The sequence below is a fragment of the Stenella coeruleoalba genome (genome assembly GCF_951394435.1).
Source record: "Stenella coeruleoalba genome assembly, chromosome: 9".
NCBI classification, from domain to species: domain Eukaryota; kingdom Metazoa; phylum Chordata; class Mammalia; order Artiodactyla; family Delphinidae; genus Stenella; species Stenella coeruleoalba.
The window spans coordinates 104,064,700-104,083,457 of NC_137155.1; the positions used below are offsets into that span (position 1 = coordinate 104,064,700).

Sequence of the window (18,758 nt, forward strand, 5' to 3'; positions counted from 1 at the left end):
ATTGGGAATCCGGCAGTAAGTCGCTGAGACCGGGAGGCCAGGATCCGGGCTGACCCCCCTCGGCCAGCACGGTGGCCAGTCCGAGTGCCTCGAGGTGTGGGGACAGTGTGGCATGAGCTCATCACATCTAAGCTGGCCATCCTTCCAGACAATGAACGCCCTCCGTCGGGTATGGGAACACCCCAAGCCCCCCCGACTCTTAAGTCAAAGTCTTTCTAGGAAGTCTTTCTTTCTGGGGGATCCGCCGAGAAACTCGTCCAGGTGGAAGACAGGGTCTCCTTCTGTTTGCCTGAAGGCTCCTCTGAAGGTGTCAGAAGTTTTCGAAAGCTGACAAGGTCACAAGATGTACAGTCTTGTTTGGGGGGGACCTGTGAGCCCAGAACAGCCTGAAACAGTGGGTGAAAGAGGAGCTACGGGGGGGGGTCCCCCGGCCACGTGTGCAGCAGCCCCCCGAGGAGCCCCTGTGCCAGGAACCTGCCTCCTCATCTCCCCAAAGGAACACGGAAATGGGCTTCTTCAAACCACAGGTTTGCCTTAAGAAAGTGAAGTCCTACGTGGAGAGCGAGCAAGGGAGGGGGTGTCCCACCCGAGACCTGAGTTCTCGTCCCCCCAGAAACACCCAGCTGCCGGGTCAGCGTGGCCCCTCTGGACGCAGCACGGAGCTGCTGCTGCTGCAGTTTAATTCCAAGCGTGAAGAGGCCCGGCTGTGGGCAGGACACGGAAAACCCCACCTGGGCGCGTCCGGGGCGGGCGCGAAGCTCCAGCGGGAGCAGAGCAGCGAGGGGCCTCGCGGGGAGCCGCGAGGCAGCGCGTGGTGACCGCGCGATGCACAGGACGTATCAGCTGCTCAGTGAATGTGACCCCGTGGATTCTGTGAGCAGAGCCTTCTGGGAGAAGTGCTATCTCTGGGCAGCTCTGTCCTCCCGTCCCGTGGACGCCAGGAGAACGAGGTGTGGAGTGGAGGTTGATTCATCAGCTCAGAGACGATCCTAGTCCTTTAAAAACAAAATCCTGAGGGGTCCAGACTTAACCCCCCACTTTTTAAGGTTGCTCAGGGCAGCGTCTTTAGTCCTTGAAACTCGTTTGAAAGACTCTTTCAACAGCCCTTTTCTTCCGAAGGGCTAGTCTGAACAAGAGAACCAGCATGACGTCCCGAACCCCCCGTCCCTCCTCCGTCACCCTGGAGCGACTCTGCAGGGCTCTGCCTGGGGCCACGTGCAGGTCCCCTCCGAAGGCAGCTCCGTGGGGAGACTGCAGGGCCACCGGGTGACGCTCTGATCAGGTGCTACGGACGAAACCTCTCTCTTCACTGCACTCTCCTTCGGACGACCGCTGACAGAGGAAGGAGGAGGCCTACTTAGGTTTTCCCTAGACAGGGTCTGGGGAACGCGAAACGCCCGGGGACCACGTCTCAGATCACGCTTAGCCTGAAGCCAAGGCTCAACAGTGGAGGGAATCAAATTGAAGCTTATGAAACCGTACGGCGCTGCAAATAGAGAAGCAATGGATTCATCAGGTAGATCAGTGTCCGACGTGGACGGCTGCTGTCTCCCCGCGTGTTAGGATGGAGGAGAGTTAGTCATCTGAAGTGTGTGTGGAGAGAGAAGTTTTAACAGAACACACACGCAGGATCTTCTATGAAGGGCGGGAGGCACGGCCCTGCATCCTGTTCGGTGACCCCGGCAATCCTGGTAACCCTGAGGTGCACGAGACACACAGTCTGCGTTGGTAAACCAGAGCCTTGGGGCTGCAGGGAGGGGGGTGCGTCCTCTTCACCTTATAACAGGCTTTACTGAAGGTAAAAGGATTTATTTAAATCCCCCAATAGCTAGGAAGCTCCCTCTAGTGCTTTTAAAATGGAATGCTCTCTACAAATCCCATTTTGCTGATCGCATGTCAAGGTCCAGGCGAACAGACACATGAGGTGCGGTGCTCAGGTCGAAAAGCATGTGACTAGTTGAGGAATTACTTGTAACAGATGCAAATAGAACCCGGACAGAAGACGGGGTGCGATTTCAGGGAGAGGTTTCTGGCATTTTCTATTGGATATTTGGATACGAGAGGAACGTATGTGCTTATTTAAGTCATCCTGCGGTCGGTCGAAGCTGATTCCATGAATGTACAGCATAGACAGAGGCAGCCTGAGCACTTGGGCCCAGCACCGCACAGGGCGACTGTGAGTCAGTCTGACCCACCTTTCCCGGCACCAGTGACCCAGCAGGTGCGCTGCAGACTCGAGGCCGGAGTGGCCGGCGGGGTCCTGAGAGACACTGGCCCGGCGCCACCCCGGGCACCGGCCAACACACCCGAAGGGCTGCCGCTGCGGCTTCCCAGTGTGCGCGGTGGGGTGGGGGGCATTGGCGCCGAAGTTCACATTATTGGTTAAATACATTTTTAAGACAACAGGGGTTTTTAAGCTTTAGATAAAAAAGTATTCGTCATCATTGAAAGAACTTAGTATTAGCACAATATTAAAACAGTTTCTTAGGATGCGAGTGAAAGAAAGCCAAGCGAACGGGCCACTGGTACCTCCTATGAGGCTTGCTCTGACTCCCCCCGGTGACTGCTGGCTAGTGCACGGGGCGCCCTTGTCTCTCCCCGTCCTCTGCGTCCACGGCGTCCTCAGCAACATCACGTAATAAACAGAAATACATTTTGCTGCAGAGCTTCTACACAGAAGGTCTTGCAAACCGCAGGGATGCAATGTATCCTTTTTTCTTGTTAAAAAAAGCCCTCATGCGTCAAGCGCACGAGAGAGAGAGGCCTTTATTTTGCAGGAGGAAATTGTCTCAATTCCACCCTCTGGGAGAACTGAGGAAAGCGCTGCTCCTCGCTAAACACACCTAAAGGGGCGAAGGAAGAGCGGTGACGGTCGTGAGCCCGCAAGGGGCACTGCCTGTGTCCCAGGACGAAGCCAGAGCTGTCTGGGCGCCGAGCTGGGTCCCGAGAGTCTGTGGTCTTCGGCCGAGCTCCGTTTGGGAAGGAAGGGCTGAGCAGGGGTGGGCAGGGACAGCGCGAGGCCTCAGCCCTGCAACCGGCAGGGCTGGAGGTCACAGCTGGGGCTCCCTCTGGGTCAGCAGGATGACCGAGCCTTCACCCCAGGCGCCGCGAGTCAGGGAGCACCACAGCCGGAGGGCGGCCCTCCTCCCGCCTCTGGGTGTCTCTGGGTGCAGGTGCCGCCTCCAGACCCTGGCCTCCCACTGTGCACACACGTGGGCGCGTTCCCACACACTCCCCCACGGTGCGCACGCACACGCGCACGCACACACGCACACGCACACACTCTGTCCTGGGTCTTCCGTGCCGAGCAGTTTCTACTTCATGTTTCCGGATGCTCTGAATCGACTGAAGATTCATCAAAATTAAAAAGGAAGACTTTTTGCTGGCTTTCTAGATTAACGATCATCTCCCTTTCACAAGGTTTCACTGGGATCAAAGGAGACAAACTGGCATCATATCCACTTGAAAATCAAGTACCTCAGAACCCAAACAAACTAGGTATTTTTCATGTTTTTAAAAACAAATTCGAAATCATTTTTCAGGAGAAGCTAGGATGCCTCCAGATCTTTCTAAAAAAATACAAGTAAACAAAAGCAGGACTGGGTGTATTGCCTGTAAAGTTGCCATCACTTACGCTCCAGGCGGTGTCGGAATTGTGTGACGCATCCTGCGATGTTCAACGAGGCGCCAGAGCGTCTATGACGCTGCGCAGGTACCGGCAGCATCAACGCTGAGAACCACCCGGCACCCAAGTGCATGCGAGTGCACAGTGGTTAAAAAAGAGGGCGTCAAAAAAAAAACGAGGGCGTCAGGAAGGGGCGACCGTTAAACTTGTAAGAAGAGATGGACGTGACGGCCACGAGCACGCCGTTCAGATCACCACCCGCCCCGGGAAGGCAGGCGTCGTGGACACAGCGCGTGCATGGGAAGCTGATGGCGGGGACCTCACTACCTCCCGGTTCCACCCACGTGACAAGGAACCACGTAGGACGCACAAGCCCCAGGACACACTCAGGTCCTCGGTGGACGGGTCAGAGTTACGAAGGGGACGAGGGGTGGGTCATCCGGGTGATGTCCGTGGCTGCAGGGAAGAGGCTGGGAGCCCACAGTGACACGGGAGTCTCAGGGGAGCAGGGGGGCTCTGAGGCGGCCCTCCCGTGCCGCCCAGGGTCTTGCACTTGGGGCCACAGACACACGCCTGAGCCCCCATACGATCAGAGCACAGGGGCAGGAGGGCGGGCAGGCGGCCGGGCCTCGTGGGACCAATGGCCGCCCCGAGCAGCTGGGCCCTTGTTACCCTTGAGCCGAGGCCAAGTGCTCCAGGGGAGCTGGACGCTCAGCCACTCACAAAACCCCCATCGAAGGCTCTCCGTGCCCCTCCTCCCACCTCGGCCCCCGAGTCTACGTCTGGTTCAGAAATTGAGGGTGCGGCCGGCCCCGTGGCCTGGCCGGGACGGGGCTACTTAGTTGCCCAGCTGACGGCAGCACGGGGACCACGGTCCTTGGATTCCTCGCACCGCCTCCGCCCAGGAAAGGAGAGGCAGGGTCCGGGGAGGCCTCATCGGGCACCACGAGGTCATAAGGACGACACAGACGGTCAGCACTTGTCCCAGACATTCTACACAAGTTCACGCGACTGTGGCAGGAGTTTTCGGGAGGGTCACTAATGCAAAGTGACAGAGGCGTGGTCCTCAACGCCACTGCCCACCCGCAGAGCGCGGCCGCTCAGCCAGGGCACAGGCCTCAGGTCCTACTTCACAGTGTTTGAGCCGTCGCTGCCCCACGACCGGGGTTGCTGTGCGCGGGGACCTCCTGCCACCAGGGAGGGACGAGGGGTCTTTGGCAGGAGAGGGGACGGACCCTCACTGTCTGGGGAGGAGCCGCGAGCTGCTGCTGAGAGGGGCCAGGGCAGCTTTGCTGGGCCTCCGGGGCCTCCGGGGTAGGGAGACTCCGGGGCGGCGGGCAGCCAGCAATGCTGAAGGACTCTCGTGGCCTCCAAGCCGTGGCGACCCTGCCAAACATGGCCAGCCAGGGGCCAGGGGCCAGCAGGACGGACGGTGGCGATGCTCACGGGGACGGGGTGGGGGGCCAGTCTGGGTTTGGGGACCAGAGAGAGGAAAACCTGGGCGACAAGCTGGCTGTCGCTCTTCCGGGCAAAGGAAGCGCGCATGGGAGGGACGGCCCTGGACCGGCGTCGGGTGGGGTCCAGCCAGGTCTCCCGGCTTCTCATCGGCCGCGTGGGACCGTGTCCACGGGTGACTCAGGAGGGAGGAGAAGCCACGTGAGCAGATCTGACCCATGAGATGCAGGGGGTTCCACACCGGCCAGGAGTGCCCCCTGCGGTGCCAAAGTCCACGGGGCCCCTGTCCGCCCATCAGCAGGTCAGAGAGCACAGAACCGTCAGCTTTACCTGCCCAGGAATGAGCCACAGGATAGAGACCATTTAGGAGGCAAAGCGTGCGATTACGGGCTGCACCGTGGTTCACGAGAGGACCCGGAAAAGACGGGCTTAGGATGTTTTCCAGGAACAACTGTCCCATTTTGTCTCGTGTCTCGCCTATTAGTCCCTCATCTATTGTGTCACCGGGCCTGGGTCACACCCCCAGCGATACTGCTCCCGGGACCCCTGTCCCCACCCGAGCCTCAGCTCCAACTGGCCAGATGAACAGACCAGGGAGGAAATATCCACCCGTCACCTCATGGGACACAATTTCTCCAGGTAAAGGAAAGGCCTCCCCACCCCACCCTGTTCTGGACACTTTTTTCAGCCTGAAACCTGCATGCGCTGAAGACGAGGCGTCACCACCTGGAAGCCACGCTGGAGGCAGACTGGTCCGTAGAATTCATTCTCTGCTGGGTCTTCATGTTTCAGCCACAGGCATAAAAACAAGACGTTCCCCCCTCGACGTGCCTTGCTCTGTGCAGCCTGCTTCTCCCAGTTAGTCTTGTCTGTAGAAGCGCCGTCCACGTGCACGGTCATGGCCAGGGGTGGGCTCGGCCCTTTGTGCAGACCCCTGTGCACATAGACCCCTGGGGTCCTGCCCGCTCCAGCCCTTGAATCCAGCGGCACCAAGTCGATCCTGCTGGGACCCACTGCACGTCCTCCTTCCCCAGCGGCTCCAGATGGATCCGGTCAGCGAGCCTGTGGTTCCAGGTCCCCGTGGTCTGACCTCTGTCTCCCCTCCCTGGCGGAGTTTCTGCTCCGCCCCTGTCCCCTGAGCGCGCAGCCTGGCCGTGCCTCTGCAGTGCCACCCCCTAAGCTCTTGGGCTCTGCATTTGCAGAAACACCGGGCTCCGCATCAGGCTGGCCAGCTGGTTGCTTTCCGGCACGTCACCAAACCTCTGGGGATCTGCTTCCTCAGTTTGCAACCAAGTGTCGGAATAAATGAGCCCTCAGGGCCCCTTGGGGCTGTGAGGAACGGGCTACAGACGCGTACGGGGCTCTGTGACAGGCGTGGGGCGAAGCGACCCTGCCACTGCCCCTGCATCCCGGGGCCCCAAGTCACAGCTGCAGCCCCCACCTGCTTCTCCGCATGGAGTGTAAAGCCCAGGAGGGCAGATCGTTCCCTTGCTCACCATGTATTCTGGGTGCTCAGTAAGTACTAGGCTGGAACACACTTCTGTGGTTCAGCCCGTATTTGCCAAAAGGGGGAACGATACCGCGATGGTGGCCGAGGGGGACAGCAGGGTCCACGAGTGGGGAAAGGGAGTGGGGGGCACGTCCCCCGCAGACCAGGGCCGGGTCCTGGGTTCTGCAGGAAGGAGCCGGCGTGGCCCAGAGAGAGGGGCTACGAACACGTGGGGCCTCCCGAGATCTCTCTCTTTAACATCCTGCTGACCGCTGTGTGCAGAAGAGATGGGCACAGGAGCGAGCGGGGAGGCCAGTCCAAGGCCACAGAGGGAGGGACGGAGGGAGCAGGGCCGAGAGACAGAAGAGATGGAGGACCGGACACACGTGGACGACCACCTTCAGCTCTGCTCCCTGGAGCACGGCCACCCAACGGGACTTCCCGTTACGGGCGCGTTTTCCGTCTGCACCGCCTGTTTGGCAGCCCCCGGGCACCTGTGTATTGGGGCGCCTGGCATGTGGTCAGCCTTTCAATCTTATCATGTAAGTTGCCACACGTGGCTGATGGCTAATGCCCTGAACAGTGCAGCTCTGGGGGAGTGCTGGGTTTTAAAAGTTCAACGAGCCACGAAGTGTTACTTCTCCCAGAATGGGAGAAAATATTTGCAAATCACACATCTGATAAGGGTTTAATATTCACAATATATAAAGAACTCCTACACCTCAATGACAAAAAACCAAACAGCCCAATTAAAAAATGGGCAAAGAACTTGAATAGACACTTCTCCAAAGAAAAGGTCCAAATGGTTGACACACACATGAAAAGGTGCTCAACATCTCTAGTCCTTAGGAAAATGCAAAGCAAACCCACAGCGAGATGCTGCTTCCCAGCCATGAGGACGGCTACTATCAAAACCCCAGAAAATGACACAAGTGTTGAAGGGGGTGTGGGAACTGGAGCCCTTCCTTATGCACTGTTGGTGGGAATGGAAAATGGTGCAGCTGCCGTGGAAAACAGTACGGAGGGTCCTCAAGAAATTAGAAATGAAACTGCCATGCGATCCAGCAATTCCACACGGGGTGTATAACCCCAAAGAACTGAAAGCAGAAGCTCAAAGAGATGTCTGCACACCCACGATCGTAGCAGCATTAATTCAACAGCTGAAAGGTGGAAGCGACCCGAGTGTCTACAGATGGATGACGGATAAGCTACCCGTGGTCCCCACCCCTGCAACGGAACGTCATTCAGCCTCAGCAGGAAGGAAATCCTGCCACTGGCTCCAACCCGGTGCACCTTGAGGACGTGATGCTCAGTGACATAAGCGAGGCACAGAAGGGCACACACTGTCTGATTCCACTCATGTGAGGTCCCAAGAGCTGTCAGAGTCACAGACACAGGAGGCACGATGGAGACTGTGCATGAGGAGATGCTTACTGACGCCACCACGTGACAGGGACATAGTAAGGAAGACGAGCTTCCTGAGGATGGAGACCGGGAGCTGGACAGATGGCCACGCGGGCGCTGCACATCCCTTCACACTCCGTGCTGAGACCGCTTAGGACGAACTCGCGGCCGATGCAAGCTTAAGAGGCGTCTCCAGGCGCACCTGCCGACTCGGGCCGGCACCCCACGTCACACCATGAAATCCCAGTCCTGCTGCAGTTCCTGCCAAACGACAGGAACAGGCCCCCAGGACAGTCCAGGCCTGCGGACACCCCAGGAGCCGGGAGGCTCAGGGCGGCACGGCCAGCTTCCCAGAGGTGGGGCTTCCTCCGTGGCCCCCGGTGAGGGACAGCCCGTGAGGCCACCTCCAGGTGACCCAGCACATGTGGTCCTCGGGAAGCCCCATCATCTGCCTGGTGCTCTCCATTTGTTTGAAAAATTGTGGTGACCCCGGGCAAAGAGAGGTCACGGACAAAAACGTAAGAGGCACAAGCTTGGAGAATATCTCGGCTGCAAAAGCAACATTGCTACGTCTGAGCTCAGTCCCTAGGTGAGAGAGGAACGCTACCGAACCTTGATTCTGACCCAAAATATTAGCCCGAGTTAGACGCGTGTTCGCAGCCATGGGAAAAACGTGTGGAAGAATTTTACAGGTTGACCCCTGACTTTCCCGCCACAAACCCGGGCAGAGAACCAGCCCCCCAACTCAGACTTCCAACCGCATCCTGTCTGCTCGCTGACAGACCAGACGGTGCCGAAAGCCCCTTACGATTCCTGCTGCATCAAAGGCTTTACTCCCTGAAGCCCGTGTGCCCGGCCCAGGCTCCAGGCTGTGGCTGGCTGGGCTGCCCGAGTGTCCCCGGCCAGCCTCAGAGCCCAAGGCCGACGCAGGCGCCGGGCTGCAGGACAGCTTGGGAGAGGCATTCTTCGGTCCTCCTGCAATTCATTCCTTTAAGAAAAAGGGAACAGGAAGAAAGGCTTCGTGTCCAGGCCCAGAGCCTTTGATCATTTGATGAACGCGGGCCGGCAGCACGGGCCTCCGGCTTCTCAGGCCAGACAAAGGTGGCCCTGGCCGCCCGGCCCCGCGAGCCCGGCCCAGAACAAAACCCCGGCGGCCGCTCGCCGGGGCGGCCTGGGAAAGGCCCACCTCGCAGGCCGAGGGGCCGCCCTGCCCTTTGATCTGGCCCGAGACTGCAGCCTGGGCCCCGGGTCAGGGGATTTCACAGCGCGGGCCCCCGGGCAGAGGGGAGCAGGTCAGGGGCAGAATGAGGGGTGACCAATCTCTGAAAGAGCCTGGAGACCGCCCTCCCGGGTCAGTTCCACGTGGCTGGGCTCGCACTGTTGCCGCAGCCGAGCCTCAAGTGGGATTTGACAGGACGGGGCGGGCACCTCGGGCCCAGGGGCAGGCGGGGCGGGGGGCAGCTGGGATGGAGTCGGCCCCGCCCCCGGGGCTGCGGCACTGTCCTGCTGCAGGTGCCCTCACACCTGCTGCGTGGACACCCGGGTATTCCCCCCGCCCCGGTACCGGTACCGCTGGGGCGCCTGTCCTTGGGACGAGCCGGGCGCCATGCCACACGGTGTATACGCAGTGGGTTCCTGTGTCACTTGCTTACACACAAAGGCGGCACCGCAAACACGCAAGGGGATCTGCATTCTCGGAAGGCATTTGGTTTGATAGACGGGGAAACGCTACATGTGACAGCAGACAGGGGAGCAGGATGGGGGAGAAGCAGGAATTCCGCTGTGGGCTGCCGGCTCGGAGTGACGGCGCGTTTGCAAATGAAGAGACAGATACAGTCGATGGGACACAGAGGCATTACTGGACGGGGAACAAATGACCTTTCCGCCAAAAAAGTTCGCTTTTTGGATCTAAGGCCAAAACATGTTATTAAAAAGCACCGTCAGAGCATTTGCATTTGCTTCGTTGTTTCTTTGTTTGCACATCACAGCTCAGAGCTACTTCAGGGCGTGAAATACGGTCTCTGGTGGTGTGAGCCCGGCCCACCGTCCCGCACCCCCGCCTCCCCGCCCCGGAGCCGGCAGGGAGCCTGCGGCACAAGGGGGCCAGTCCTGGGTCCCGGCTGGTCACATGCTTACCAGCTGTAGGGCTGGAAACGCTCAAGCTCTCTAGTCCTTGCGTGTAACACAATGGCTCTTATTTGATCCTCACACGTCGATATCCTTGGGCTAAAGATGTGTTCTGTTTTTCTTTTAACCAGGAGAAATGGAGTGAGAAAGACGCCTATTTCAGAGCTGCTGACAGTGGTGTGACAAGGTGTGGAAATGCATCTCGTAATCAGTGTCTGCTCTTACTGCAGGCACAGGATGGAGGGTGGGCGTCCTGGAAGGTGGGTGCCCTAGCTAAGAACACACGTGTGCGTGTGTGCGTGAGTGTGTGTCAATGTGGAGAGGAAGACGTTTTCACAGGTGGGAAGGAGACCGTAAGACGTCACTCATCGCAGTGTTTCCTGCCCAAGTTCCCTGGAGGCTGACAGGCAGCTCAGGAACAAGGAAGCGCCTTTTCAGGCCAGGTTAGGGTCTCCCTGCTGACGGGTGCGTGGTTCTCCCAGAGGCGGGTCTGAGAGAATCTTCTCCCAGTTGACTACTGGCCTCTAAGGGGACACCTCACGGGTTTGTCCTGTGGACCACGCCTGGGGAGCCCCAGCCCCGTTTGGTCCCTGCACTCTCATGGGTTAAACTCCACCCAAGCCATGAACTCATCCCAGGTCTGTGCTCAGATCACAGCACTCTAACCCCAAGTCCCCGGACGCTGTCTTTAGGAGGGAAAGGCCCAGGACCACGGAGAGCGATTCATGTGCTAAAAGGATGTTACAAAGGGGCATCCGAAGGTGACCTATTTTAGAGACACTCACTCCAAGAGATTTTAGGTGGCTCTGAATTTTGCAGATATAGTTTGAATAACAGGGAGGATTTAAGGCTATTCTGAGCTGCTGAAACGCTGGAAGATCAGGGCTGCCTTCTCCTCACTCCTGGTGTTAACACAGGACGTCCTCAGCGAGCACTCACGCATCACCGACTGTGCGCTGAGCCCAGTGTGCGACCCCGGGCGGAGGTGACGAAGGAGGAACCTTAGAAATGGACGCGCTTTGCCGCAAACAGCCTTCCTGCGGCTCAGGCTAATTTTCCCCGAGGATTTCTGTGACTGCTGCACCGAGGTTGCCATGGCAACCCCAGCCGGCTCTGAGCCACACAGAGCAGCCCCGCTCCGAGCCTTACCTTTGGCCATCTTATTGAGAACCATGTCGATCAGGATGTAGGTGCCGCTCCTGCCCGCGCCGTCACTGTCAATAGAAGGAGAGAGATGAGGACACACGCACCACGCTGTCCCCACTCCCCACACGCCAACGATGGCACCTTGCCTCTGTGCTCAAGGGGGGCCCATGAGAGGAGAGGAGGGCAGGGTGGAGAATTGGAGAGGAAGAGAAAGAAAGGGGGTGAGGGGGGTCAGGGTGGGAGAGGGGAGGAGGATGGGAATGGAGGGGGAGGAGGAGGGGAGGGGGAGGGGAGGGGGAAGGGGAGGGGAGGGGGAGGGGAGGGAAGGGGAGGGGAGGGGAGGGGGAGGGGAGGGGGAAGGGAAGGGGAGGGGGAGGGGAGGGGGAAGGGAAGAGGAGGGGAGGGGGAGGGGAGGGGAGGGGAGGGGAGGGGGAGGGGAGGGGAGGGAGGGGAGGGAGGGGAGGGGAGGGAAGGGGGAGGGGAGGGGAGGGGGAGGGGGGAGGGGAGGGGGAGGGGAAGGGAAGGGGAGGGGAGGGGAGGGGGAGGGGAAGAGAAGGGGAGGGGAGGGGAGGGGGAGGGGAAGGGAAGGGGAGGGGAGGGGAGGGGGAGGGGAAGGGAAGGGGAGGGGAGGGGAGGGGGAGGGGAAGGGAGTGGCGGGGGAGGGGAGGGGGAGGGGAAGGGAAGGGGAGGGGAGGGGAGGGGGAGGGGAAGGGAGTGGCGGGGGAGGGGAGTGGAGGGGAGTGGAGGGGAGGGGGAGGGCAGGGGAGGGGGGAGGGGAAGGGGAGGGGAGGGGAGGGGGAGGGGAAGAGAAGGGGAAGGAGGAGGAGGGGGAGGGGGAAGAGAAGGGGAAGGAGGAGGAGGGGGAGGGGGAAGAGGAGGGGCAGAGGGGAGGCTGGAGCGCTTTCAGCCCTGAGCTAACAGTGGTGCGGATTAGCTGTTGTGCCTGTGTTGATTTGTTCCTTTCTTCCTTTTTTCTCCCCTCTTTGGTCAAAGATTCAGCGAATTTTGTCAGAAAAAAAATGAAACAAAGAAATGCCCAGCAGTGTCAGAGTGGATGGCATTTGTATTCAAAGTGTCTGTGAGCAGGGGAAGAAGGACGGGTGCAGGTCTCATGTGTCCACACCCTCGGGGGGCCGTCTGTCCGTCCCTCTAAGGAGCGGGGTGCACATGTCCCCCGTCACTGCAACGGAGCCTCTCTTCATCCCCCCTCGTCCCCCAGCTGTAATGGGAATAATCACCACCTGGACGAGAGTTGTGAGAACGTTCTGAATTGTGGCTCGACAATAGCCAATGAGGGAAAAGGAAGGTGCCTCTTCTCGGAGGAAGTAGCCCTGCATCGCTCCTCCTGCATCATGTGCCCTGAGATGGTCCTTAGGTCAAGCAGGCTGTCCTCACGCCCACGGGCAGCATGTAAGTAAGAGGATGGTGTTACTCCTGGCAGAATCAGCCAACCTAAGGAGAAGACCAGCGTCTCCATTTGAGGACTTGGGGAGCCGTGTGAACGTGCTCTCAGTCTCGGGCCTGTGGGCCGGCCAGCGGCCCGGGAGCCTGCCGCGTATCCTTTCACAGCAAAGAGTCGCTGAGTTTGGCCTCAAACAAACGGCGGAAAAAGCCTCGGTTGGAAAGAGAATGATTCCGCATTGCGCTGTGCCCACCTGCGCTCCAGAGGTGGGGATGCCGCCATGCCAGTGTCGCCGACGCCCAAGGGACCGGCCTGTGGCCGAGGGTTTCCTCAGTTCCCTTCAGCTCACGTCACACAGCTCTGCCCAGATCTGCCTCAGAACTGGAGACGGTTCTCCACGGGCGGGTTAAAGGTGCTCTGGTCCAGCTCTCGAGGTGTATCCACACCTCGAGAGGGGCAGACCACACTCTGCACACCTCGTCTTCTCTCATGGACCGACACAGAAACACACACACACACACACACACATGCAGGTGCACACACACATTCCACACCCACACACTCAGACACACACACACTCATGCAGGTGCACACACAGATACGCACACACAGACACACACACTCTGACACCCACACACTCAGACACACTCATGCGGGTGCACACACATTCCACACCCACACACTAAGATACACACACACTCATGCAGGTGCACACACACACACACAGACGCACACACAGGCACATACACTCCGACACACACACACTCAGACACATGCATGCACAGACTTCTTGACTGACTGGACAGACTTGGTGTTTGATCTTTGGAGACCTGACTCCTTTTGATCCCAGGCAGAAAGGAATACTCTGCGAGACAGTTCTAGACAATGGAGCACACTTCTTCACCAGAAGAGGTGGGTAGGGAGCCCGGGGAAGAGCTCGCCCTCGGAGGGAGTTTTCTTCCAGTGGATCTTTCTTCTTGGTTGGGGGGAACCCACTCGAGGACACTTGAGCCACTGAACTTTCACCCGAAGGCCACTCGTTTGATTCCAGGTCTGTCCTGTTCATAACTGGCCCCAGCATCTGCGCAGGTTTCCAAATGTCTGCGAGGCGTGCTGGGCCGAGAGCCCTCCACACACCACACACACTGTCTCACAGCGTTTGCGCAGCGGTCCCAGGAGGGTTTAAGACAAAATAAGTTTATCTCCTCGGTTGCCTTTAGAAGCACCAGTTAGATATACTTATTAAGCAATCAGGAGGTTCAGTTCCTATATTTAATAGTGGTTACTTTTGAGGTAGTGAACACTTCTTAATCCAGGTTAAAAGTTGTACTTGCCTGCAGTGGACAATTATTGGACAAGAACGGCCCCTGTAGCACTTGTTTACTTTTCTGAAATAAAGAGAGACACAGAAGTTATGATTATGTACCAGACTCTGTAGCAGCCATCCCAACAGCCCATACGCCAAAGCAAACAGACCGGCTCTTGGACATCATTTTGCAATACCCTGTTTTGACAAAGAAGATCAAAATTATGCACACATTTTCAAAGGTTTATTTTTCTTTTCAATATTCAATTATTAAACAGAGCTTTGAAAACAATTCTTACATTTTCACAGTTTTCTTTTTCCCTTTACAAGTATGAACTCTGGCCTGAGGTCAACAGATCCATCAGTGTGAGCCTCTCCACTCCCCACCCCTTGCTCTGGTTAATTTGACTTCCGTTGTTGTTGTGATATGTCTAGATCCTTCACTTAAATTTTTGAGTTTTGCAATTTACACTCCGCGTTTCTTACAGTCTAGACGTCACATTGGAATGCAACATTACTGGGATGTCTCAAGACAGCATCTTAAAGACACTTCCTGATCTGTCAGCTTTGTAAGGATATCGAAATTACAGAGAAGCCTCATTATGTCCAAGACGCATATTTCCATTTTTATAAATCTGATTATGTTGCAAACAACTCGGTTGTGCAGATTTTAGGTTAGAATTTATGAAAATTAACAAGAAGCGTTGATTAAGATTTTGTAACCAAATCCTAAATCACTACAGAGCACTGCTAGGAAATTCACTGTATAAGCTTGGTAGTTTTTGTCATTCAGTGAAACAACTAATCATGTTTACAAATTATATCCAAATTCTCAGTAAAATCTTTCTAAATAAAGAAAATTAAAGGCAGAATTTTGGTTAATTGGAGGGAAAAATGTGTGAGGGGCGTGTGCTCTAAACTGTGCTGAGAATGTCTGTGATATAAGACGCGAAGTTAAAGTTTAAACAGCATGGCAGTAGAGAAAAGTCTCTTCCTTCATACGCCGGAAATGGGGGGAGGTCACATTTCTCTGCAAAGGCTTGTCTGCTCAGCATGGAAATAGTTGAAAGTGGAAATTCAATCAGCGGGTTCTGTTGCTACGAACCCCTGAGACAGTGTGGGACTGGGAGGGAGTCGAGTGCTGTAGCTGATGGGTGAGCTGAGCGGGTATTTTAACGTCACATAAAATGACATTTATTGCCCAAATGTCAGAGCTCTGTTGCTTTCCTACTTCCGCTATGGAGTGAACAGAGTAGGCGCCTCTGAAGGGAGACTCCACCCCCAGAGCGGCACCAGGGAAGTGGCAGGAGGTGGCCGTGCGGTCCACGTAAGATGTGCCCGGAGACGGCCACGCCCGGGGCCATCGGGGCAGCGGCACGTGCTCTGTGGCTGTTCCCCGGCTGAGAGCCAGGTTTCAAGCCCGGACCTCAGGGAGCCTGGGAGGTGAGGACCCAGAAACCCGGGTACAACAGGCGGCCCAGCGTCCTCGTGGCCACGGCACTGCTTCTGCTGGAGCCTATCCTTGCTTTTGACCTACACCCCAGTGTTAGGGTTTAAGGGAGAGGAAAGGGGAAGTGATTAAGTTGAGGGAACGTCTGTGCCAGGATCCCTGGAAAGTCCTCAGCCCTTTGAGAAGAAGAGATTGGAAAAGAGATCTACCAGCTCCTTCTAAAACCTCCCATTCTCCAGTCAGGTTGTCAAGGCAACGGTGAGCTTTAGCTCCGACAGAATAGATGCCAGGCCCCAAGGACGTGTCTCCAGCGTGAGCAGTGGGGAGCCCGCCAGCCCGATGAAGGCCGTGTGTGTGCGTGTGCACGTGCGTGTGCGTCCAGGCATGATGCACGCGCTGTGTGTGCGTGTGCGCAGCACGGAGCTTGCTCGCCCGTGAGACCAGAGCCGGGGTGGCTTACTTTTACAGGCCTTGCACCTTCAAACAGAACTTTCTCCTGGACGCTTCTCAGTCACGGACTCTTTCAGGTGTGAACCACCTCAGCTCGGCACCTCCAACACCCTGTTATGTTTCCCACCTGCCGGGCCTGTCTGTGTCTCTAAAGGCTAAACTCAACTTTCGGCCAATGCCCCGGTTTTGCTCATTTTTTCTGATGGGGCCAAGCACAAAAAAGGTACATTGAAAAAGAAATAAACACAACAACAAGATGCCCTTCTTTGAAACGTGCTGGTTGCAGGAAAGGACAGCATAAGGAAGCAACAGACCAGCCGTGCTCCATGTACAGCCGGCCGGTCGGGCCCCCTTTGGCCAAACGCAGTAGGAATCACCTCCCTGGCTAAGAAATGTGGCTAGAGAGCAAATTACCGGCTACTTTGGCCGTGACTTGCTTCTCCAGACTGCAATTCTGGTCTCTATCGTACGACGCGTTTGAAGTGTTCTTTTCTCCAGCGTGCTGTGACCGCTGCCTCGGCAGGACCCAAGAAGGTTTCAGTGTGATGTTAACACCCGTGCCAGCCCCTCCCTGTGCTAAACCTATTTACCAACAGCTACAGCAGTCAAGGAGGCGCGAGTGGAAATCCAGGTGCGGCCATGGTTTCGAGTTTTATTTACACAGAACCAGTACTTGTATTGTTACCACATAAAGCATCACAAGGAGAAAAGCAGAGGCATCACACAGTCCACCAAAGCGTTCATCTGGTCGACCCGAGAGAGAGCTGCGGATTATTCATGAAGATGAGGAATGCACAGCTGTCTGGTTTTACTTTACTGGAACAAATCATCAGTATAGACTGCAACAGGAGGCATTCGCCGAGAAAGAACGATTAGTAATACAAACCAACCCATGGGTCACTGAGTGAGAAGGAACGCCATGCAACCAACAGCAAGCCAAGGTCAGAGGTCGTTAGAGGCTCAGAAAGGGGGCTTCCCACTCTGTCCCTGCAGTACAGTCACAGTTTCCAATGATCACTTTTGTGACTATGCAACTGGGCTCATATTACTAGCTGCAACATCACAAAAATGACACTGGCCACCGCTCATTAGCTGGCAAAGTAAGGGTTGTCCATTTTTACAGTGAGCAGCGTTAGTGGACGTCATTGCACACAGCCAGGAGTGAGAGAGTAGCAGAGAGAGAGAATTCTTCTACCGCAAAGCCCTCACATGTGATGCTAATTATCTCTTAGCTTAGCTGTTTCTCTTTAAAGTGTAAATGTGCTCCCTCTGGGCGCCAGAAATATTTAATTACACATCTCGGGGTGTCTGACGAACGCGCTCGGCCAGAACGGGAACGAACGCGGGTCTATTGTTCAGAGGGAGCTGAGCTGCCCCGCTGCATTGAAATGACCAGTGTCTGCAGAAGCCGGCTCGCCTTCCGATGGCTGACATGTGGGGCTGCTGGACACAGAAAACCACCGAGCAGCGATCCGTGTCTGAGCGCGATGTGCTCTGAGAATGTGATCGTACCCACGGCCCAGGTAGTACATGAGAGCAACCTTGTCCGCTAGTGAGGGCAGGACACCTTTCTCTCTAACGAGATGCTCAAAACCGGGTCTGGGGTTCGCGTTCCTTTCTATTTACCGAAACCTTCTCGGGCCCTATCTCCTGGGACTCTGGAGAAATGGAATTTGGGGAATCAGATCTTTCTTCCTGACGAACTGTAAGCACAGAGGGTGGGTTATGTGTTGTCCAACTCCATATATGGATACGGAGCTAGAAACACGCCCATATGCATATATGTACAGACACACTGCATGAGCACCGACACGGCAACGGCCGTGTGTGTAGCTGCATCCGTTTTGCCAGTAATGACTGTTTCTTGAAGAGTCTATCTCAGGAAATGTGCCCTAAGTAAGATTTTTAGAAATAAATTCGTATTAAGAAAATGTAAGTGATGGTCAGGCAATCGGGATGGAGTGGGTCTGTCCAAGAGCGTCCAGGACCCCCTGCCGCTCGCGCCCTCTGCCTCCCTGGGTAGGGGGACAGGGCGACAGGCGAGACGCCAAACTCGCGTCTCTGCTGGAGCTGTTTCACATGCTATTTAACACACAGGGCTATTCAAATAAAGAAATTTGTTTTGTTTTTCAAAGTGGGCTAAAAGGCAAAAGAAATAGTATCAAAATAACCTTCTGTAAGAATCTGTAACACAAATACAAGAAATCCAGAGTTATACCCGAAACCCCATCTTTATGACAACACGCCGTTTCAACCTCCCTCAAGTTACGTATCCGTGACTGTTCAGATACAAATCACTTTACGAACACGTGCGATTCAAGTGGTTTAAAGAGCGTTTTGCCTTTATTCTCTAATTCCTTGTTTTGAATATTTATCTGTTTTCCATACTTGCTAGGTTTCCACTCAGCTAAACGTAAGGGAGGTTCCAGAAAGCTCAGAACGTGGTTATGGGTGGCCTTCGACACCTTCATTTTCTCTCTAGATATTTTTAAACTGTCAGCTTCCAAACCGCACCACAAATACACGGTACTGTGGGAACTCCAGCCAGGTGTTCATCCAAGGTCATCCATTTCAGAAGCTGGGCCTAGCTCTCATCGCCATAGCTAACCAGCTGAGCACCCAAACGAAAACCGGGCTCTCTTCACCAATAGCCTGTGAAATTCACACCCTAGGGTCCTTCACCACTTGAAGAACCTTATCGAAAACAATGGCCACGTTTCCACAATTCTAAGACACCCATTCCGCCCTCACATCTTAACACCGCTAAAGCCAGAAAGCGTCTTACAGTTAACGTGTGAGTTAACGTAATCTCCCCTCCCCTCCCCTACACACGACATCAATAGATTTATAACATACAAGTATTAGCAGATGACACGTCTTACAGCAAACGGCCCCTGGGACCCA

The 18,758-nt window shown here is 56.1% G+C and overlaps 1 protein-coding gene across 3 annotated transcripts in view; it reads right to left on the reverse strand.

Moving 5' to 3' along the window:
* PTPRN2 (protein tyrosine phosphatase receptor type N2) overlaps nt 1–18,758 on the reverse strand; it is a 697,620-nt gene that overhangs the window by 10,075 nt on the left and 668,787 nt on the right. For 2 of the 3 annotated variants that reach the window (XM_079932273.1, XM_079932275.1), the window contains exons 20-21: nt 13,983–14,036; nt 11,250–11,314 (exon numbers count right to left, since the gene is read on the reverse strand). In XM_079932273.1, the coding sequence (XP_079788399.1) occupies nt 11,250–11,314; nt 13,983–14,036 (119 nt within the window). Of the gene's footprint in view, nt 1–8,750; nt 8,962–11,249; nt 11,315–13,982; nt 14,037–18,758 lie in introns of those variants that run through there. The other variant, XM_079932274.1, reaches the window with a different exon arrangement.